The 23417-nt window shown below is 51.2% G+C and overlaps 1 protein-coding gene across 2 annotated transcripts in view; it reads left to right on the top strand.

Annotated features, from left to right (window-relative positions):
* Nucleotides 1–23417, top strand: part of FSTL4 (follistatin like 4) — a 361979-nt gene that overhangs the window by 315881 nt on the left and 22681 nt on the right. The window contains exons 8-11 of one of the 2 annotated variants that reach the window (XM_033096743.1): nt 8241–8361; nt 20649–20810; nt 21190–21324; nt 22260–22286. In XM_033096743.1, the coding sequence (XP_032952634.1) occupies nt 8241–8361; nt 20649–20810; nt 21190–21324; nt 22260–22286 (445 nt within the window). The remainder of the gene's footprint in view (nt 1–8240; nt 8362–20648; nt 20811–21189; nt 21325–22259; nt 22287–23417) is intronic. The other variant, XM_033096744.1, reaches the window with a different exon arrangement.

The raw sequence follows: 23417 nt of genomic DNA, 5'->3' as shown, positions 1-23417 counted from the left end.
CACCTGCCCCCCACAACTGCCTTTCTCACTGTGCTCTTCACTGTCCCTTATGATCTCAGGGACAGGAGTCCTGTCCATGATGGAGCATAAGCAGGGAGAGGACGCCCCCAAAGTCACAGGAAAGAGCTGACCTGCTGAACCCTTGCCAGTATTAATGCTGTTATTTCTACCATTAGCACAGGCAGCTCCCACGTCCAGGGGGCCAGGCTCCGTGCTGGTCCATCCACAAGCATCATCTCATTTAACCCTCCCCACAACTTCGTGAGGCACGAGAGAGTTTTTAAGTCGAGGGTCCAACAACTCGCCAGGGCCTGCAGCCCACCCCAGCTGGAGCTCTCTGGGTTCCTTGCTCCTGGGACACGCCTCCCAGCACCCAGCTTTGCCAAGGCCTCGGTCTGGGGCCAGCTGGGCCTGCCTCCTGCTCCAGCAGTGACCGCTGCAGTGCCCGCGCCCCCGTGGGATGTGTCCATTATGGGTGCAGGCCCATGTGTCTGGCGCTCTGGTTTTCAGCAGCTGCTAGCCTCTGCCCCAGCGAGGGAGGGAAGCAGAAGGCGCTGAGACTGGCACATGGGATTCTTTGGCTGGATATTCTCAGCGAGAGGAAACATTTTTCTATTGTACTCTTCTTTAAAAAAAAAAAAAAATGTCTACAACAAACCCAGTATATTTCAAATGACTTGAAAGGGCCACTCTTTTTTTGTTGTTTTTTTTCTTTTCACCAAATCTCACTATTTTGGGCTTTCAAATGTCGGCAGGCGGAGTACAGTGATAAAAGCAGAAAAACAAAACCCATTAGAAGAAAGTATTTGTGGCAGTGTTTGAAGGATGTGTTAAAAGGTTTGCTTTTTTCCCATGTCTAAATGGTGTGTAAAACCAGGAACAAATAACTCTAATGAAGCATATGCTTTCAGCCAGCTCTTTGGAAGTGAGTTATTAAAAAGACCAAAAGAGAATGATTTAGGAGCTCATGACTCATTTAATTTTTATTGTCTTTATATGAACCCATCATGAATCCACTGTAAAGAGATGAGAGGTGTTTGATTAGCATGGAGAACTATTTGCAACACGATAGACCGTGGTTATAAGTTCTGCATTAAAATAATCTCATTAAACATTTTGGTACGTTTTGTTTTAAAATCTTAGAAAACACTGTACTTGAAGAACTCACAGGCTTTGGCCAGTTCTCTCCAGCTGGTGTCACAAAACCTGTTTGCAGATGAACATCTGGTTCTTTAGAACTTTGGGTGGGTTCAAACCACTAGGCGTGCTGGCCAGAGGTCTCCAAGAGACGGGGGCCAGGCCCACGGGTACACCAGCCTCTGCAACTCGTGGGGGGACTCTGCCCCTCCAAGTACTTCCACTGGCCTTTGCTTTCTCAGTGACCCCCTCAGGGTCACCTCTCTTCCTTCTATTATTGGCTTCAAGTCTTCCCTTCTGGCACCGTCTCAAAGGCACGGGGTCCCTCTGGAAGGTTGTGATCCAGCGTCAGATTCTGAATGCAGAGCCCCAGGCCGTACCTGCTGTGCCTGGGCTGCCCTCAGCAGCCCCACGCAGGGGAGCCATATCCAGCCTGTTTGCAGGCTCCGTCTACTGCAAACGGCATTGCAGTTAACATCCTGATACACCTCTTGGCACATTTGCATAAGTAGGTCTGTAAGATAAGTCCTTCGAAGTGGAATGACTTCATTCCAGGGTGGGCACGTGTTTGGTTTTGATGGATGTTGCCAAATCGCCCTCCAAAAAGCTTGCACCAGGTGACACTCCCCCAACAGTGTATAAATAGAGTTTTAAACACTACATCAGGAGAAAATTCCTGATTTTCTCCCTGAAATGAGCCATGGAAGGAAATTTAATTAAATCCTCTCTGGAGATTTTCAAAGACAGCAAGAATGGCAGTCAGCTGTCTTGCTATGAGTGGTGCCCTCGGGAAAGCCCTCTCAGGCTGGGGATCCAGGTGCCCCCAGGGAGAGTCGCAGATTCCCTGGCCATGTGGAACCTCAGTTGACGGCTGCAACACAGGCTAATGCCCGAGTCCCTTCTCGCCCCAGCTGGCTGTGCTGGGCTGATTGGCTGAAAATCCAAAGCCCTTTTCAGGGGCTCAGGCCTGCAGCTCACCAGAGGGCCCCATGATCTGCCACTCACCCACATGACACTCTGGAGAGCTGGCCAGTCAGGAGGTGTCTGCCCTCTGGCCTCTGAGGATGGACAAGCTGGGGGCTCAGGAGCGTGTCTCTGACGTGAGCCTTCTGTTGCAGGGGCCCAGGCATCCGTGTGTACTCAGACACTCAAGTTTGTCCCCAGGTCAAATGCTCAGCATCCTCACAACTGGGTCAGAATCCCCCGTTTGAGTTTTGGCGCCAACTACAAAGTTAGAGACAGCGGTCCACACAAGACCTCCCACTCTGATATCGATGACACGTGGAGATGTCCCAAAACTACCTTCAGAATCAATCATTTGCTAGAAAGACTCACAGAACTCTTTGAGGACGGTTACACTCAGGTACAGCTTATTACAGGGAAAGAGTACAGATTAAAATCTGCCCAGGGAAGACACCCATGGGCAGAGTCCAGGAGGGTCCAAATGTGAACTTCCATTGTCCCCTCCTCATGGAGTCGTGGACATGTTACTTTCCCAGCATGAGCATGTGACAATATGCACAGAATACCACCAACCAGGGAACCTCACCCACGTGTGGCGTCCAGAGTTTTTACTAGCGCTTAGTCACATACGGCCTATGTGCGGGACCTCTGGCCTCCCACCCCTGGGGAGGCAGAACTGATACCGCATGGCCCAGCACCCCATCACACTGTTAGTCTGTCTGGTGGCCAAGCCCCCAGGCCAACAAAGACACTCCTATGGGGCAGGACCTTCCCAGGCCCAGACTTCACCTCCCAGTAGCTGCGAGCACAGGCCAGACCTGTCTCCGGGTAATGTTACTTCTTCGCCACCTTTCCCACTTGGCTAACACGCCTCCATTCATTCAGTAAACACCACCTGAGTCCCAGTTATGCACCAGGCACCTTGCCACACACTGGGGACAATACACTGCTGCCCAGGAAGATGAAGTGCCTCCCCTTTGGCACTCACAGTCATGGGGAAGACTGACAACACAAACCCAAGCCCGCCGGTGTACACACGTGCCCTGCAGTCCCAGGGAGGCCAGGATCCCTCGGCACAGTACCTTCGCCCATGCCTCTGGCTCCCTTTCCTGGGCCTGGGAACAGGCAGAAGGACACACTGAGCATGACTGTCCATAGCAGCCCTCCCCTGAAGGCTCAGCAGCTACTGAGGGATCTCTTCAAGTTCCAAGTGTTTCTTTTTTAAGAGGACTCTGGGGCGGCCGGTTGGCTCAGTTGGTTAGAGTGCAGTGCTCATAACACCCAGGTCGCCGGTTCAATTCCCACATGGGCCTCTGTGAGCTGCACCCTCCACAACTAGATTGAAAACAATGACTTGAGCTGATGGCTCCTGGAAAAACACATTGTTCCCCAATATTCCCCAATAAAAAAAATTTTAAAAAGAGGGCTCTGAGCAAGAGGACTGGTTCTGCAGGTCCTTGCAGAGTGGCCTGTCAGTCCCCTGAGGGGCTGGGAAGAAGGGACCAGCATAGGAACTCAGTGTGGTCAGCAGTGGAGAGCCAGTGGGTTGGAATGAGCATGTGCGTGCGTGCTCACATTTACTGCGTGTGTCCACGTGGGTGTTTTTGTGTGCCATGGCTGATGCATCTGGTACTTGCTTGGTTTGGATGATAGATGTGTGCTTCTATGAGTGCAGACATTCTTCTGAGGACCCACCATCACCAAGGCATTGCCTGTCACTCAGTGTTGGGGTCCGTTGTGTTCAAATGTTTGTGCAAGTGAGAGGGTCAAGTTAGTAAAATTCTAGAAGCCAGAACTGAACCAGCATGAAGGCAAAGCCCACCCCCTTTCTTCCATCCTCCCCAAAGAGAGCCAGGGGTGCTCCTGAGAAGGGCAGAGTTGGAAAAGCTTGGAATAAATATTTCTAAACTGAATTTTAACTTGGAGCATTGATGGTATCGTTAACCCAAACTCTGAACTCACTCTGGAGTCCCTGTGTTTCATATCTAGTCCCTCGATACTCAGCCTTGATGGCTCATGTTCACATTACTTAGACCTGAACCCCTGCAGCCTTATGACAACACCCCCCATCTCTCCTCTGCTTATGGTGTAACACTTACGTCTCGTTTAATTACTTCATTAAAGGCAGATACTGAGAAAATCGCTTTTTAAAAGGCAAAAACCGTATCTTTAAGTAAAATTGTCTCTTTCCCAAAGATGGATGTGCGTCAGTACAAAGAATGGTCTAATCTGGCACCTGTTTATTTGTGGACGGAACCTTGATTTTGCTAATACATTTCTATGCATCAGAATGTGGGAAAGCCATCCATAAAAAGACAATTACAGAGATGCAATCAAGCACTGACGGCATTATTCAGACACATCTCAAAGAACATTTGGGAGAGTAAGGATTGCAGGTTTAGTTTTATGTAGCTTCTTATAAATCAATTTTTAAAGTAATTTCCTCACATCCAACGAGGTAAATTTGATTCTGTAGCCAGTGTTCATGTTCCAGAAAACAATATGCACTTTGTTCTATAATTGTGTGATGCTGATTGTTTTAGCCCAGAGACATTACTTTATTTATTACAGTCAGGTTCTCACCAGAGCCAAAATCACGGGCTGGTAATAAGTGAGGTGCTCCAGGTAGAGCCAGAACGCATCCCGCAGCCCCACGTGTCCTTGAAGAGCTGACAAGCACCCCTCAGCACCTGACTCATCACCCAGGAGTTATGCCTCTGCTCCCGGCAGCAGGGAGGGAAAGCAGACAGGGAAGTTAAATGACTTTGTTAGGGGCTCACCAAATGTCACCCACCGCGGCTGGGGTGGGCTTCCACGCATGCGCTCTTCCATCTCTGCCTGCTCTGAGTCGAGCCTTCTCTTTAGTCGATTCCAGCGTGCTTTGGCCTGAGGACACAGCACGGAGGAGACAGGGTGGGGAGGTGGGGGCGACCAGATCTCTACCTTCCCCCTAGTCCCCTCGTTTTGACCCTGTGTGACCGGCAACATCTGGGTGGATGGGCAGACAGGAGGTGGGCGCCTCAGTAGTCAAACCCCAAGAACCAGAAGAGTCTCTGCAGAAAGCCTAAGTCAGCACTTTGTTCAGTCCCCTCAGTGGATATCTACGGAAGGCCCGCTGGGGTCCTAGCTAGGTCCTGTGCTAGGTGCTGGCGACACAGCTGTGAGCAGCATGCACAGCTGAGAGCTTCTGCCCTCCCACGTCGCTCAGGTTCCCATGGGGGGGAGACAGACTGAAAACAAGGCAAATGACCAACAGTATGCTAGATGGTAGCAGTGCCAAGAAGAGAAATAAGGCAGGAAGGGAGGTGGAGGGCGGGGGTGGGGTTACAGATAAGGCACCAGATAACATCTGAGCAGACTTGAAGGGAGCGAGCCAGACTGATAGCCTTTGGGGAGAAGGAGGCAGCAAGTAGAAAGGGGGTGGATGGCTGGCATGTTAGAGCCACCGCGATGGGCCACAGTGCTGGAGTGGGATGAGCAAGGGAGAGTGGAAGGAGGTGGAGTGGGAGAGGGGACGGGCAGGTCACCGCTGCAGAACCGCTAGGGCTGTGGCTCTGGGCCAGGAGGGGTGTGGCCTGGCTGCTGTGCGGAGGGGCAGAGGCAGGAGGGAGGGTGGTGCCGTGGCCCAGGGGGGTGTCAGTGGAGGTGCTAAGAGGTCAGACTCTGAATGTTCTGTGAAGGACGGGACACCGGGCTTTTGTTCGGTTTATGGTTCGCAGGGGCTTTCTGAGGATTAAACAAGGCGATATAGGTCAGGGTTCCTGGCACAGAGTTAGCTCCTGAAGATGGTGGCATCTGCAATTGTTCCATGGGAACGTCGGCCTGGGGGCACTTTTCAGCCTGAGGAACGCTGGGGTCCCCATGACCACACAACCCCATCGAGGTGACAAGAAGAACAGGGGATGCCAGAGCCCCAGTCTGGCCCCAAGGGCCCTCCCATGGGGAAGGGCTGTGGGCATGGAGACTCAGGACGGCCGTTTGGAAGGGAATTCTGGACGCCTCCCAGCAATACTGGGAGTCCCAGTATCAGACTCCCAGCAAGCAGCTCTCGGGCTGCCCTTTGGGGTGAGGTGTTGAGGGGCTCCCAGGCTGGGGGCTGCATGCAGCTTCCCAGCCCTCTTTCAAGAGGCCATCCCACCCCTGAGACTTGGGCAAAATACATTTTCCTCCAGACTTAGGTTTTGACACAGGAAACAGACATATGCCAGCCCCAGAATTGACTAACCATTAACTTTTCATAGACAAGTCGGGTATGAACGCTTCATGACTCTGTTATGACACAGGACAGATCAGCTGTCTGGTGTTTTATTTTCATCATTGAAGCTTCCCCAGAATGGTAGGGAGGGGCCTTTTTCAAGAAGAGCAGTGTTTCAGAGAAAATTCGCAGGATTCCGGCAGCCCTCTCCAGTATTTTACTCCTTTGGGAACACTGTTGGGCGTTTTTCCCCCAATCCTGAAAGCAGGCTGCGTGTGTCCTCTATCCACCCTCCACCTCTGCCCTGCCCCAGGCCTCTCTCCGGACCTGCACACCCTCATCGGGCTAATTAGCCAGAGAGCATCCATAAAGGACTCATGAGGGTGGTGGCAGGGCCATCTGGAATGTGAGCGAGCAGAGGGTCCACGTTTCGGGGAGCAGGAGCACTAATAGGAGGAACAGGGAGCCAGAACTTCCCTGTGGCCGCCCTTAAACAGCTGACCGGTGGCCTTCCCTCCCGTCTGCCACCAGATGCCTCTGTGCAGAAAGGGCCGACACAATGGCAAGAGGGACGGTTTGGTGTTGGCTCCAGGGGTCGAGAGGAGTTCTGCGTCTCCTGTCAATAATAACAAGAAGAGTACCCTCCCCCATGTACTTGGGCCAAAGCGCTCCCGGGAACTCTGTCGCCCAATCTTGCCAGCATCCCGTGAGGCAGGCAGGGCACTGGCAGGGGCAGGCACCAGTGCCCAGAGGCACGAGGGGGATGTTCCATGACAGAGCTCAAGCTAGAACCTGAGTCTTCTGAGCCCCTCACCTCAGAAGCTGGCACTGCACAGTCATTTCTCACCAGTGAGCCAGGCCCTCCTCTGTCCCCTCAGCTCCGAGCACCACACCTCAGAGATGTTTGGAAGCTAAAGCCAAACCTCATGAGGGGTCCTCCTGAAACACCGGGTATTTCCATCCCCCAACATGTCTGCATTGGGCCTGAACAGGGCCAGTGGTGTGTGTGGTTCTGCTAGAGAGACCGTAGCTGACCAGAAAGGCCCTGGGGGAGTGCCTTGTGCCCAAGTGCTCATCAGGGGCCTCTGACCAGCCACAAGCCCCCTCCTGTCCACCCTCCCCTGTGCACTGGCCCAACAGGAGCCCACACTGTGGGCTGCACGGCTCAGGAAAAGGCTTACGGAGCCATTCCCCACAGAACCCAACACACACACATCACCCTCCTGGCTCTCTATATCTATGCCCTTCTCTTGGTTTGGTCTGCCCTATCTTCCTCAGAGTTCTATTTCCCTTCTCTTGTGTTATCCAAATCTCTGCAAGCTGCCTGAAATTAATTTGGTATCAAGGTGGGATCTAAAACCCTTGGTAACCTAACTACAGCCCACAGGCCAAATCCGGCCCGCCACCTATTTTTCAAATAAAATTTCATTGCAATACAGTGACACTGGTTAATTTATGTAGCGTTATGGCTGTTTTCATGCTACAAGGCAGAGCTGAGTAGTTGACAGAAACCCTATGGCCCACAAAGTCCCCCCCAAAAATTGCTCTCTGGCCCTTTAAGAAAAAGTTTGCCTATAGCTGAACAAGGCACCCTCCAGGCACAGAGCTTTTCAGCAGGTGGGCAGGAGCCCAAGAAACCTGCCAATAAATAGGAGGGCAGGTGAACCCAGTTCCTAGAAGTCGAGAGGGAGCATGGTGGGGAAGGTGTTCCAGCGCGGCCTCCCCAAGAAGGTGAACAAGGCCTTAAACGCACGTACAGGGTCTGGGCAAGTGAATTGGAAGAGAGGTGGGCTTCTTGCTCACCAGCTCCTGCACCACCCTGGCTGAGCAAGGGGGCAGGCCGGAAGTCTCAGCGTTTGTGTTTCCTGGAAGACCAGGACACCTGGCTATCCTTCAAGCGACGCGTTAGAGAGGCCAACTTCACTGTCTTCCTTGCCCCGTGCAGGACTTCGGAGAGGACGACTCCCTCTACATCACCAAGGTGACCACCATACACATGGGCAATTACACCTGCCACGCCTCCGGCCACGAGGAGCTGTTCCAGACCCACGTCCTGCAGGTGAATGGTTAGTAGATGGCTCCATGCATGTCGTCCCCTCAAAGTGTTCCCCAAATGCTGCTCAGAGCCACCCTCCCCTCTCCTGTAGTCTGTCTGGTAGAAATACTTGACCCCAAGACACCCCCATCTCTCTCATAAGTAAAGGGGAGCAGTGGGAAAAGGGCAGCGTCCACCAACTAATTTCCGTGTTCAGCCTCCCCCAAAGCTCCCTCTGATGAATGGATCCTGCGTGCAAGGGGATGAGTCATGTAGGTAAGTCCTGCCCAGCGGCAGAGGCTCCAGCACTGACTGTGCCCTGCAGGTGACACGGTGGCAGCGGTGACCGGCTATGGTCTTGGCTCCAGTGAGAGCAAACACAGCCTAAAACCCAGCACTCGGCTTCCAGGTCACTTCCGTGTCACTTATCCAATTGAGAGGCACTGTTTCCTCCCACAGAGGCTGCTTCCCATCTCCCTCCGCAAGAGGCTCAATGAGCCTCCACTGGGGCCAAGCCAAGCCTGAACCTGAGCAGACTCGGGGGGCTCCCTGGGTTTCTCACAGGCCCCTGTGTTGCTAGGACTCCTGGGAACCGGGAAGAAATAACCCCACCTGATGAGCACATCAACAATTACAGCAGTCCATGTTTTCTGAGCATTTATTCTAGCTGGTCCTGTGCTTACATGTCACATGGACTCTCCCAGTTGGCATATTTTAACCCACTTTATGAATGAGTGTCTGGGTAAGGTCGTCTGCCTGGGGTCACACCACTAGCAAGTGTTGTTCCAGACCCAGGACCCATGCCCAACCTGGCCACTCCAGCCATTAGAGCAAACACGCCATTGTCTCCCACAGTGTGTGGCAGATCAGCACCCCAGGGAAATCAGCCGTGTCCAGCCACGCCCCGCTGGGCCTCGCTCCTGTCACCCAGCAGGTCTGGGCAAGTGTTCATGCGTCAGGGAATATGGTGGAAGCTCCAAGTCAGCCCCAGAGACTTTGAGCCAGCTGGTGTTCAGGGCTTCTGCTCTGAGATAAAGTGAGCAAGGTGTCAAGAATGAGGTCCAATGTCGCTTACCTCTGGGATCCAGGGTGACAAGTCGTTTAAGGACCGCTGGGTGAGCTCAGCTCGCCTGTGCATTTGCCCTAAAGGATGTTTTAGGGATTTTTATACTCATACATGCTAAGCCATATTTTATTAGTATTTCCCTTGAGCTGGGATATACTTAATCCTTTCATGGAGTTTCATGGCTGGGCTTGTTGGCTTGAAGCCAGGCCTAGAATGAAGTCTCTGGATTACACCGGAAGTAACCCAGAGGTTCTTAATTCTACCACCCCCTGGGTGGGCCAACCGGTCTGGGATTCAGAAGCCAATGTAATATGCAGCTGGCAGGCAGGGTCTGGACCTCTCATCCCACAGGCGCCACTCCTGGGGTGGAGGAGGAGTAAACGTGCGTGTGGGGACAGAGTCCCAGAGAGCAGTTTCCAGGCTCTCGGCCTCACGTGGAAAGATGCTGGCTAGGTTATTAGATGGCCATCAGCTGTAATCAGATGGCCATCTGCTGTGGCTGGGTGGCCATCAGCTGTTACCGGTTAGTCATTAGCCACTAATATAACTGCCATGGCTACACTGGCAAGGGGGTGGGTTGGTTGGTTGGTTGGTTGGCTGAAAAGCGGTTAGCAAGTGGATTGAGGCTAGCAAGTGTGGTTAGCAAGCAGAGTATGGATTGCGGATCGTGTGGCTCCTGCTTCCTGTGTCTCCAACCCAGCCGCCATCGGGAATACTGTGGTATGACTCCCCTATCAGTGGCTCCACTGGTGTTCCTTTTTGGCCTCACCGTATCCTGCATGACAGTGTGCTTTGCAGTGTGAAGAGGGCTTTGCCGTCTGAAACCTCCAAGGGCTGGCTGGCATTGGACAGTGTTGGGGAATGTTTCAGTGCAGAACAACTCCACAGGGTTTGCTCGGGGTCCCTCGCGTCCTCAGACAAGCCTGGAAAAGGAAAATAACCAATATTCCCAGACCCTCATTTCACCCCTTCACACCCTGCCCGCCCTTCACAAGCACAGCACAAGGAGAGCACTTGGAGCCTTGTCCCCTTTATTCCCTCCAAAGCAAGTCTGTGAGGCAGGAAGAGGAGCCACCTGCTGAGGAACTCACAGGTGAGAGCCTGGACAGGTGAGCCTGTGGCTTCCGGAGGAGCCTCTGTGGTCTTAAGTGCCTTATTACAGCTAAGTGGTAAGTCCATGGTGCTAGGAAAGCCCGTCTGCCCTGAGTTCCCCCAACACTGAGAACGAGCTCCTTGTGTGGATGGGCCAGGTCTTCGCTCCCAGTGCCAAATCCAGGAGGAAGGCCCCAGCCCACAAACTCCCTGAGGTGCTGCTGGGCTCAAAGTAGAGAATAACCTCCTCCCACCAGGTGGGAAGCAGCCCACAGAGCTGGCACTGGAGAGTAGTGTTCCAGCCCTCCCTTCCCGACCACCCCCCCCATCTCCACCACCCCCTCTACTCCCTTCCCTCCCCTCCGCCCCTTTCCCTCCTCCCTCAGCCCCAGTCACCTCCGCCCTCCCTCCTCTCCCTGCCCCCCTCTCCACCACTTGCCCAGCAATGGCCCAGTCTCCACTGAAGAGGCTGCTCTTGGCCCTGGGGAAGTCTAAACAGAGCAAAACCTTCCCACCGAGATCCAAAGAGAGGCCATTTGAGATCCGTTTCCTAATTGCTTAGAGATTTTCGACTTCTCTTCCAGCCAAGGCACTATCAATTGAGTTGGAGGAAACATGCTGGGACCTCTTTATTTTGTGATCGGTTTTCTACCTCATTAAATTGCTCACTCTGCTTGGCTCCATGGCAGCTGGGCTAGGCCATTCAGGTGGCCTTAGCTCCAGGAGCCCTGAGGTCCCTGGGCTGGGCTGACTCCCAGGCACTTGGGGTGGCATTTGCATCCATTAACCAGCCCTTCATGGGAGCCTTATGCTCATATAAGCCTGGGGTTGCCTCTCAAGGACGTAAGTCCACTGCCTAGTGACCTGGGAACAAGATGGAGGTGTTTACAGTATCCCAGACGTTCAGCTTGCTGTGTTGGACCAAGAGGGAAGGGTCGTATCTGTGTGGGGAGAAGGGAAGGTTTTGTGGAAACTAGAATGGTCTAAAAGATACAATTTACAATAGGAACACCCTTGTTTCTGATGAGGAGCCTGGGGCTCAGAGAGCACATGATTTGCCGGGGACTCCCAGTCCTGCAGTTAGAAACCGCAGAACCGATCTTGACTCCAAAGCCCAGGCTGTGGACCCCTGCCCTCCCCTCCTTGCTGGGCCATGGTGTTGCTCTTGGAGAATCCGGATACGGGATACAGGGGCAGTCAGGTCAATGCTGAGCTGCTGTGGGCTGCACACTGTGGGGGACAGGGGACAGGAACCCTGCCTCGTTTGTCTGTGTCCCCATGTTGAGCTCAGACCTGATCAGAAACAGCTGGCCTAGGGAGAATCTGAGGAAGGACCCACAGTAGTAATGATAAGGCCCAGCCCTCAGCAGGACTGAAGCTGGTGAACTGCATGGCTTGATGTCATCCAGCTCCAGCTGGGGCTTAGCAGACCACTGTGCAGACTCCCAGTGCGACTCCAGTTCCCAGGAGGCTGGGTCACTGAGGCGGAGGGTATGGGGAGCTTTGCAGGCTGCAACGTGGTGCCAAAGGGTATAAGCTTCCACTAGGAGGGCCTGGGAAGGTTGAGAAAGCACTGCTGGTGCTCAGGACAGAAGGCACGCTGCCTTCCTAAGGAGTCTCCTGAGGAAGGAGTGAGAAGGTGGTAACAAATTCATCTGTGGGATTTGTTCCTTTCCACCTTCCATCCCAAGCATGCGTCAAAAGCATGAAACTTGGCTCTGACCAGCTTGGGTAGAATTCGGCGCGGTTGCCCAGCAGGGCTGTTGGAGGTCTCTTTTGGTTCCCTGTCGGCCTGACAGAGATAGTGGCTTACTGAGCTGACATAGTGCCCCGGACAGCCAGATAGGGGCGATGTTCTGTGTCCATTCCTCCAGCTAGCTTTTCCTCAGAGGGAAGACAGAAAGGGGAAAATGATGAAGGGAGGAGAGGGGAGCATTCAGAAGACTCCAAGTGAACGGCAGATGTGCTGGGGTTTTAATGTGTGGCCTATGGGTCCAAGAGACAGAGTCCATTCCTGGGAATAGGAGCTGGGCTGGGGCTGTTCCATCGTAGGCTCAGGGCAGACCCAAGGTGGCAACACCTCTGTCAAAGGGTCAAGATAGGAACTCTGAGCCAGACAGACCTGGTTCAAGTCCTACTGCCGGTACTTCTTTGACATACAGTCTTAAGACAAGTAAACTCACCTGTAAAATGGGAATAACAGTAGTACCTCCTGCCATACAGGCCTGATGAGATAGAATATGTGGAAAATGCTTGCAAAATGCCTGAAACAGATAGAGTTCGAAGTCCAAAGTGGAACAAATATGGGGGAGATTTTGGGTTGTCTCAAGCTGTATTTGACTGTAGTTGGTAGGCATAGGTGGTCTGAGCTGGTGGCCTCCTCAGAGAGCCTCCAACCCATTATACAGATGGGAAAATCAAGACCCAGAGAAGTTTGCCAAACCAAGAATAAAATATAGACTTTTTCTCCCCGGAGCTACCCGACCCCTAGGTGGCAGGACAGGACCCGATATAGAGGCTGGGCCACCATCTTCTGAAGCTTCTCCATCCGTGACTCTGCTTTGACCTTGTGACTAAAGGAAACACTTCCAGGCAATTACTGCCTCTCTCGAATTATTGGTATAACTTCCCCATAGACCAGGCCTCCCAGAGATGAGGCCTAAATACTGACATGATTTATAACTTCATGCAAACCTCCCGCTTTGCTCTCATAGGAAGGAGCAAGAACTTCAGACATAAATGATTAATCCATTAAATTACAAACACCCTCGACCTCCCACAGACAAGTAGCGATTCATCCCCCAAAACAATATCATCTCCCGAATCTGTTTATTACTCCAGCTTGGTACTTTCGCGAATGTACCTCTTATTTAGGACATATGTATGTGTCTTGCACCTCAGAAGTGGGAAACCAAAAAGAATGGGCCTTTGTGTTACATATTCAAACATTTTCACTGGAAGGTTTTGCAAATTAAAAAAAAAAATTGTAGGTGTTTACCCAGGATACATTAATTTGAAATGATTTTTAGTATGCAGGTTACACAAAAGGAGAGGAGAGATGGGGGCCAAAAGAAAACAGTTGGGTCTCTGCTTTGCTGCTAGCAGAGAGCTGTGTGTCTGCCCACCCCCTCCCTGGGGCGGGCAGATGTTTCCTCAGTCTCACAAAAAACATGCAGGATTCTTTCTGACAGGCCGGTCCAGGCAGGGTTCGGGGACAGCAGGGCCTGTGCTGCCTCCCCGCCCAGGTTCCCCTCAGGCTCTCCTCGTTCTGGCAGGAGCCGCAGCTTCTGCCCAGGTGGACAAGTGCTTGCTCAGAGCCTGGGCCTGGTCCACCTACTGCAAGCACAGTGCTGCCTCATCACACACGAAGGGGACAGTTTGGTCCTGGAGGCAGTGAGGAAGCTCTCACCCAAGTGATAACGTCGTTCTTTTGTTATTTGCACATCTTTGTGCCAGTTTTCCCCTTAGTATGTGGTGAGGTCAGGGCAAGATGTGCTTCTCGGTGGAGCTCCTTCGTGCCTTGGGGTTTGCCTTCCGTGGACGAGACCCAGAGTCGCGCTGACTCCACGGTAGCCCGGGGAGGAGGGGCCAGGACTCTCCGCAGGGCCCCCTTCCGTTGCTGCTGGCCTGGCGTGCTCCTTCAGTCTCCTCCACACCAGCCCCTCAGGAAAAACAGGGGAGGCCTGAGCCACTGGGGCACAGGGGGCAGCAGCAAAATCTCTGCCCTCATGGGACATGTCAAAGGGTGAAAAGTACTAAGGAGGAAATCTTAAAAACAGCAGGGGATAAGGAGAGTCAGATCGAAGGTGGGAATTTCAGGAAGGATGTCGACAGAAGGCCTTGCTGTAAAGGGGCCGTTAGTGTCAGCTTGGTGGGAAAGTCAAAGATGCCTCCAAAAGACATGGTCTGAGCAACCGGAGTAGAGTGGCCATTTCCTGAGACGAGGAGAGCAGAGGACAAGGTCTGGGGGAGGAGGATCCGGAACTCGTGGGGACGTGGCACATGTGATGTGGTGCGCAGCCCGCTGGGTGTCGAAGGTTGGAGTGGAAGGGAGAGGTTTGGCGGGAGATGTAAGTTTCAGATGCCTTGTAGGGTGGCTGGTATTTAAAGTCAGTGGACTAGGGTAGACCACCGAAGGAGTGAGCGAGGAGAGAGAATGTCCAACGACCAACACAGCAGCATTTAGAGCGTGGCAGGTGAAAAAAATCAGCAAGGAAGACAGAGGAGAAGCCACGGAGACAAGAAAACTAGGAGTGTGGGGTGTGGGGGCCAGGGAGAGGCGTGGTCAGCTGTGCCACAGACTCAACAGGTCGGGGAGCATGAGGACAGAGAGCGGGCCATCGGGTCGGGGTCAGCTGGGGGGGTCACTGTGAGCTGGAGAAGGGCAGTTTCAGTGGCGTGTGGGGTAAAGTCTGCCTGGAACTGGCTCAAGGGAGAATCGGGGAGAGAAGTCATAGCAATTGAATACGGTCAGCTCCTCAGGGCGTTTTCAAGAAGAAAAATGGGACAAAGTTGGGATAAAGAGAGGAGTCTTTTTTCAGAATGGAAAGTAACAGCATTGTATAGGCTGATCGGGAAGGCCCAGTAGAAAGAAAACTTATGTGGGAGTGGGAGAGAGATGCTGGGGCCACGTCCTGGAGGGGACATGAGGGGGCAGAATCTAGGAAGGAGGCTGGCATGACATGGAACTCCAAACTGGGCATTTTTCTGGAGAAGGGAGAGAGCATGGCCTGCAGTGGTCTGCACTGGCAACGAGAGCCGAAAAGGACACCTGCCCCACCTCCCAGCCCTGTGGTGAGAGAGAGAGGTGGGGGCGGGGGGCGGACCCACTTAAGAGGCTGAAGGAGAAGCAGTGTCATCAGGTTTCCATTTGAGTGAGAAGGAACATAGGCGAGTTTGAGGATATACAACATTCTGCTGATGGTAGAACATGAGATCCAGAAGCAACAACAGAAGGTTTTGGGGATGAGGGAGGCCCCACAGGCCTAGGGTTCTTGTGGAGACTGACACGATCCTAAATAAAGGGCGTCCTACATGAAAGAGTCCTGATGGTCCCCATTTGGAGAGTTGGGGCAAGTCTGGGGAGAGGGGACATCAGGAGGGGAGTGCGCAGAGGTCTGAGGCCCCCTCTGCGGTCTTGCTGATGGAGAGACGGAGGCCGAGAAGGAGTGGTCTCAGCCCTCAGAATGACTTTGGCTCATGGAGACCTCAAGACCAGCAGAGGGTTCCTCTCGCTCTGACCGTATGTGAGCAGTCTTTTAAGCCCTGCCCTGGAGGCCTATATGTCTTGCATTTAGTAGATGTCATTTTTTTTTTCAAGTGAATCACTCATCCTACACCCTTGACTTTCAGTCAGGTGTCACTGGGTTCTAGAACAGTGCCACGCATTCAGTTCAAAGTTAGGTGTGAATTGGAGTGAAGAGTTTCCAAGCCCACTGACTCAGGGTCTCGCCTGGAACCCGAGAGGTGGAATCAAAGCCTCCAGCCCCACCACACATCTCCAGAACCAGACATTGTGGGAGCAGGCCCTGCCCTGTTTCAGCAAGGCCCCCTCCCCAGAGGATGCAGCACATGCTCAAGTTTGAAAACTTCGTGGGTCCACAGGATTTCTATCGAAGGTCCGGTGGCAAAAGCCGGTCTTTAAGGCTGGTGCTGACCACTGGCCGTCTCACTGAGGAGGCCACTCCACACACCACCAGTCTAGAGTTCCCTGTTCACCAACCTGCCACCAATAAAGGAACAGGCACCGCAGGCGTCAGGAAGGCAAGTAGCTCCTTTATGAGACCGAGAGAGTGAATCCTACTCTATTCTGACAAGTCTCCCCAGGCCCCTGTCCCCGTGCCCTCAAAGACCCCTTTGATCACCATTGTTGATCACACTTACGATTCATTGTTCAGTCACCTTCCCCCAGAGAGAAAGCTCCATGGGGGCAAGGACTGGGCCTGTCTTTGTCACTGCTCTGTCCATAAGGCCTGACAGTTGGCACTTAACACATGTTGGCTGCGCAATGTTGAATTGACAGCTGTGTAAAATCAATCGAGACCATTAACATGGGGCCAGAGTCAGAGATGGCGGTTCCCTCAGTTCTCCCCTCCCCCCGTCCCCCCCTCTCCCCACTTCGCAGCAGTTGGTATTGTAATACTTTGTAATATCTGGTAGGGCAAAATGAGAGTCATCACTCATTTTTCAGTGTCCTCAGTTCTTGTACATTTTTTTCTTCTAGATAAATTTTAGAATTGTTTTGTCAAAACCCCACCAATTAATTTTAATTGGAATTAAATGAAACGGATGCCTTAATTTCTAGTATCTTGTGTCTTAACAGGAAGTCTTCCTTTCCAAGAACATATCTCCCCAATTATTCGAGTCTTTGTGTATGTCTCCAGTGAGATTTGATAGTTTTCTTCATTTAGGTCCGCTGTATTTTTTGACTGGTCGCTGCTGGTATATAAGCAAGCTATTCATTTTGTATGTTTTGCTACTGACCCCTGTACTCACTTATTGACCCTAACTACTTCTTGATTCATTATCTGGAGCATATCCAGGTAAAATATCATTTTTCTCCATCTTTTTAATATTTGTACCTCTTATGCCTTGCCTTGTATGGATAGACAATAACGTCCAGCATAATGCTGAGTCTGATATGCCTCCTTTCCTTTTTCCTTTACTTCCTGACTTAATGTTTCACTCTTCTGAAAAGAACAGGGAAACACTGTTTCTTCTTTTTATAGAGATAGTCTTCACTGTAGGAAGGAAATATTATTCTGTTCCTATTTTATTGAGGTTTATACCCCCACCTCCAAGAAATGGATTTTGAATCTTTTTCAAAGGCCCTTTCAGTGTCTTGCAAGGGAATCAAATGTTGTTTCTTTTTTGACTGCCTATGACTTTGGACATGATTGATTATAGATTTCCTAACAGCTGGCCATTGAAACATGTTATACTTGGTCACAGTATGTCCTTTAAGTACCATGCTAGATTCAACTTGATAGTATTTTGCTTAGGATTTTGGTATATCTAGTCCTGGTTAGGCCTGTGGTCATGCTTCGTGCTCTCTCTGGCAGCAGGTTTTGGTGTCTGTGTTCTACCAGCTTCAGGATGGTATGTGGAACGTCCTCTCTCTTGTAATGCTCTAGGAATTATCCATTCCTTAAACGCACAAAAGAATTTCCTATGATACAAGTCAGGGTGCCTTTGGAGTTAGTAGTCTTTACTTTTTAGCAGCTTTGTTGAGGTATAATTGACACACCAAAATTGCACATATTTAATGCGTCCAATTTGATGAGTTTGGGTTCATGCATACACCCATGGAACCATCACCACAATCAAGGTAATCGATGTCTCCATCACCTGATTTTCTTGTTTGTTTGTGGTAAGAACACTGAACATGAGATCCACCCTCTTAATGTATTTTTAAATGCCCCATATAGCATTGTTGTACAATAGGATTGACTATAGGATGTTGTACAGCAAATCTCGAGAGCTTATTCATCCTGTATAACTGAAAAGTAGTGCTGTGAAATTTTTTAAACATTCTCTTCGTGATTCCACGCCGATACTTCAAAGTTTCCTTTTAAGTGATCCATTTCATTGAGATTTTCACATTTATTACCTATCGTTGAATATGGTATGCTCATATTTTTAATCTCCTCTGTGTTCTTTCTCTATTTTTTTCATTGACCAAACTTGGCAGATATTTGACTGTTTTATTTATTTTTTTTACAAACTGCCAAGTCTTAGATTTATGTATCAGTTCTACTCTTTTTTTAGCTAATTGATTCATGCATTTCTGCTTCTATCGCTATTGATTCTTCCTTCACCTGCTCTAGGTTTACTTTGTGGTTGTTAGGCAGGCTTGTGTAAATAAATGGTGATCTTGCAAGAGCCCAAGTTCATTGACTCTCAGGTCCTGGCCACCCAGGACCCAGGACCCTGGTGCCCTACCTCCTTCTCCAACTCCCCACCAGGCCCGTGCTCCTAGGTATCCCCACGTTCTATCTCTGTGCTCTTGAATTGAATTACAGCCTACTGACCAAAACCCTGCCACCCATTCAAATTGAACCCCTTTGCTCCCTCTACCACATTCAGAGGGTCGGGCAGTTTCCTAGATACGTTTCTATTCCTTTCCTCTTTGAACTAAGGGGCATCAGAGAAGGGAGCTCTGCTTCTGAGTTCCAAGCAGCCCTCCAGGTAGCCTTAGCTGGTCCCCATTCGCCTCCTCCAACTGCAGTGGCCTGATCTGTGACAGGGCCCTTCTGACACACCCTGGAACCCTCCCCCAGAACTGCAAACAGAGAGAAACTAGGGAAACCACTGCGGTTTTATTGTTGTTGGGTTTCTGTGTGTCATAAGGTGCTTCCAAGCTCATGATACAGAAACAGCTCTGGGCCATTCTGAGGGTGGGTTCATGCCCTTTGCCAGTTGTCCATTTGGCTTTCTCCTTGGCCCCCCAACTTTACCCCATAAGTCTGTTACTGAGCAAGGGGTGCCTGACTCACACAGGAGCCAATATGGTACTAGCTTTTGAGAAAAGAAAAGGCTTTTATTGCTAAGTCAACCCATAAGGAGACCGGAAATAAGGTTCAAATCTATCTCCCCATCAAGGGTTTGGTGTTACATTTAAAGGAAGAAGCAGGGGAAGTTGTGCATATTCTATAGCGTCACATTATTGTAACATAATAAGAGCTTAGTACACATGCGCTAGGGGATCGCAGCTTTTCGTGCAATTGCATGTTTGAATTGGGGTGGGGGTGGTAGTATATAGTCTGCAGTGGATTTTGACCTGGTGACATTGAAAGGTTGTTCTAGGGTGAATTCTTTCTCTAGTGCACATGTCCAACTGGCTGGCTGTATGATCTGCGGCCTTGTTCTGTTATCTCTGAAAAACAACGTAATGTCTCGTTAGGAACAGAACAGGGCCAGTTTAGACAGGGCAACCAGAGGAAAGACGAAACTCAGACTGCGTTGATCAGATTATTAGCAGCCTCCTGAGTTCCGATAGGAGATGCAGAGTCCATTGTTTCTCACAAGGAGACGGCAGGGCTTGTCCTCGGCCCACCCAAACACAGATCACGAGAAACCTTGCTCAGGTTCCAAGATCAACACCACTGCCTTCTTCTGCATAAGCATCAATTTGTTCTACAAGTCTGGTCCCAGGAAGTCTTCTCTCTGCTAAAGGACTGGAATGCTTTCTTTTACCAACAGTAGGAGCTTTCAGGTAAATAGTTGCCCCCTTCAGGAAGGATCCATCTCCCACCTCCAAAAGCAGTGTGATGTTTTTGTTTGGTTTAGTTTAATATCCGGGGGCTTTTACATAAGCTCTCACGAACCCTTTTTGGAAGTGTGTGCAGTAAAATGTGTGACTAAGGCAGAGCCCTCAATTCCACTGAAAATTGTAATTATTTTCTTTCCTCGGCCCAGAGCTTGGGGTCGGAGGGACGGTCCTCCAGACAATCCTGACTTCTTCCAGGTACCTCCCCACAGACAGCCAAGGTGAGAGAGGCCTGCATTCTGCAGAGGGTGACACCTTACCCACCCGTGCTCGTCTGATGAGTGGGCCAGGTGCCATCCCCAACCCCATACTTGAGTGCCAGGGCCCATGGCTGAGTCAGGAGCCAGGAGGGCACACTTGCCTTTCACTGCTGTTCCAGGGGCTGAGAAGTGGAGAAATAAAAATGACCCACTGGAAAATCAATGGTCTTCCCTGGAGTGGTGATGTAATGAGTGGCCCTGCCAGTCAGTGCCCATAAGTGCTTTGTGAAGCACTTCCTGCAAGAAATTAAGCCCCTGTCCAATGGCTTTCCGATAACAGAAATAACGTATCTGAATTTTATTCATTCAGAAATAAATGTCAGTGGCCGTTGCTCTTTACACGTAGCAGCTGAACCGCATTAAATATTTGGATGTCTTTCTGATCATATTTAGAATAATGATGAGAGCCATGAATTACAGGGTACACTGCCTGACATGTTTATTGCCTGCAATCCATTTTATAGCTCTCTTTTAGGGCTTGAGTTGCTGAATAGGATGATTACAAGCTGGTTGCAAAGAGAAGTCCAGAGTTGCCTCTCGGTTCACCTCTGTGGAGCAGGGTTTCAGGGCTGGACCACAGGCCCGAGGCCAAGTGAGGGCCTTCTCTTACCAGCGCTGCCTCTCACCCGCAGTGCCGCCTGTCATCCGCGTCTATCCCGAGACACAGGCCCAGGAGCCGGGGGTGGCGGCCAGTCTAAGATGCCATGCAGAGGGTATTCCTATGCCCAGAATCACTTGGCTGAAAAATGGCATGGATGTCTCAACCCAGATGTCTAAACAGCTCTCCCTGTTAGGTAAGAACCACCCTCAGTGTTTCTGTGCTATTCCCATCAAGTTCAAGCTGACACTCTCCCTAGGAATGGAGATGAGAGACGTGATTTGTTTCTAAGTCAGGCATGTTGGGAGTGAACAAATGTCTCCTCAAATTTTTCTGCGCTCTGGGCTCACCCAGGTCTTGCAGCTCTCTGAGAGCAATAATGAGAAGCTGTCCATCAGGTCCCAGGTTCATTTCAGCTGTGCTGGCCCTTTCTGGGCATGTATCAGGGATGGTGGCTGCCCCCACCCCAGCTTAAAGGCTGGGTTTATAACACCAACACCCTCAGTAGCCCTGTGAGGAGAATGTGGGTGGGGGTCCCGCTGAGCAGGCCGCCCTGAGCACTGCCCTTTCTGCAGCCAGTGGGAACGAACTTCACATCAGCAGCGTCCGGTACGAAGACACCGGGGCGTACACCTGCATTGCCAAAAACGAAGTGGGCGTGGACGAAGATATCTCCTCACTCTTCATTGAAGACTCAGCTAGAAAGACCCGTGAGTCCACTCTTGCCTTTGAGCTCCTCCCTGAGAGGGTTGGGGTGTATGGGGGGGGGGCAGGGAGGGAACTAACTGGCCAGGGCCAAAGCCACCAACCATGAGCCACTGAAGATGGGCTAAGACCCATAGTCTCTGTGCTCAAAGCTGAGGACAGGGGGCGCCAGAGGGAGCCGACCTTCCCTGGCAACCTAGACGCATCTAGGAACGCAGACAGGGAAAGTCTCTGGACAGCAGACGGACAGCCCAGGACCACAAGGAAGCTCGCATGTCCTGGCCTCAGTTCTGCGTCCTACTTGCTGTATGACTGAGACCTCTACCCTCTTCTATAAAATCCCTCATCCTGTCCACCTCCAGGGGCTGCTGCCCCACTGTGGCCCTGGAGCGGCCTGCACACACACTCCTTTACTCCACGGGCGGTAGCCCACCAGCGTGTTAAGGGTGCTCTCCCAAGTGGGTCTGCTGGTGTGATTTCAAGGACATGGACGCTGGACATGGTCTCTTACCCTTAGTCAAAGACTCCAAGCTGAGTTTTGATCACCTGAATCTTTATCAGAAGTATTTCATATGGTCTCGATAAGGAGAATCCTGGCAGAAAATGAGAGTTCTCCGGGAAGCAACCCAGGAGGTCTGGGAAAGAGGTTGCTCCCTCTTTATCATCCTTGGAAGTAGAGGATCCCGTTAGTCTCTGTGATCCTGGGACCTGGTTACAAAGATTCATGAGGAACTGAAAGGGTCCCCCGGCCTGGAAGCCTTTGTCCTGTCCAGAATCCCCCCAGTATGATTGCAGGGGCAGTGAGCGGGGCCAACTCGTGTGTGATGGACCAGACAGCAGTATGTTCCTGACTCACTGCAGTGAAGCTTCTCATGCTGCTTTCTTCTTCTTTTCCTTCTCTCAATCATGCTCCCGCTTTCCTGAATCTCTGCTGCTGCAGTTGCAAACATTCTCTGGCGAGAGGAAGGTACCAAGCCGACTTGTTCTATATTGTGCCTGTGATCGCGGGTGTTTGCGGTTGTATAATGGGCCATCTTTCCAGAAGCCGCCATCAGCTTTTCCAAACACCAAGCAGTCCCCACAAATGGGGTCCATGTGCCAAATCAGATGGGAGGGGGGAGGTCAATGTCAAACTCAGGCGGCACACAGAGAAGCAGATTTAAAACCTACTAGTGTCTTTAATGGACGCTGGTCCATTAGGATTTAAAACTGGAGAGTTTCCATTTAAAGCTAATTGAAACCTCCCCTGAAGGAAACTACTTGGCAAGGGTTCCCGGTCAGATCTGCGCCTTAATCTTTTTTCCAGTGGCTGATACTGGTATTGGGGTTTAGCGTGTACTCGTAGTAGGAGGAAATGCTGAAGAAAACAAGCTACCGTGATTTCTGTGAATGTATGTTTACATATATTTTTTTAAATGAATGCATTGTTTAAGTTGTAGTTAGTGAACAATCTTTAGACATTAGGTTGGCCCATACAAATTGCCATTTTTGTACAGCAAAAAATGGCCTACTATGGACAATTTCAGATGGTTCAAAGCATAGCAGGCATGTGTGGGAGCAGGTTAGAGAACCTGGGTCACTGCTTGGGGTGAGGTGCACATGGAGGGCCCCAGCCCTGACTCAACCCCTCCCGCAGAGCAGAGTCCACATCCCCGGAAGGTAACTTCTCCAGTTCAGTGGGCGGGGTGGGTATGAGAAGCAGCGAGAAAGCGCTGTGTGATTTCAGGGCTAAGCACAAAATCACCCCTTTAAAAACCAGCGTACTTCCTGTCTCCTTTTGGCTGAAGAACATCGCATGGTGTTACCTCCACCCTCGCCTGTGCACGCATACACACACTCAGGACAATTTCCTGAATGTCAGGTACCAAAGCTTACAGAGGAAATCTGGGAGCAAGAAAAAGGCCGAGCCCGGAAAGTGAGGCATTGCTGCCAATAGGCCTTAGGGACCCTTGGAAGAACAAGTTGCCGCAGCAGTCACTACTCGTGGATAGTTGTCCCTTCATGTTGCCTGACGCTAGTTCCTAGGCCACAGTGCACACAGAGAGCTTTCGCTCTGTGTCTTTAAGAGGTGATGTTTTTCTAAGGTGAGGCACTGCAA

This window comes from Rhinolophus ferrumequinum, chromosome 24, assembly GCF_004115265.2.
Source record: "Rhinolophus ferrumequinum isolate MPI-CBG mRhiFer1 chromosome 24, mRhiFer1_v1.p, whole genome shotgun sequence".
NCBI lineage: Eukaryota > Metazoa > Chordata > Mammalia > Chiroptera > Rhinolophidae > Rhinolophus > Rhinolophus ferrumequinum.
The sequence above is the reverse complement of the archived record's forward strand: the minus strand, read 5'-3'. Positions and strand labels throughout refer to the sequence as shown.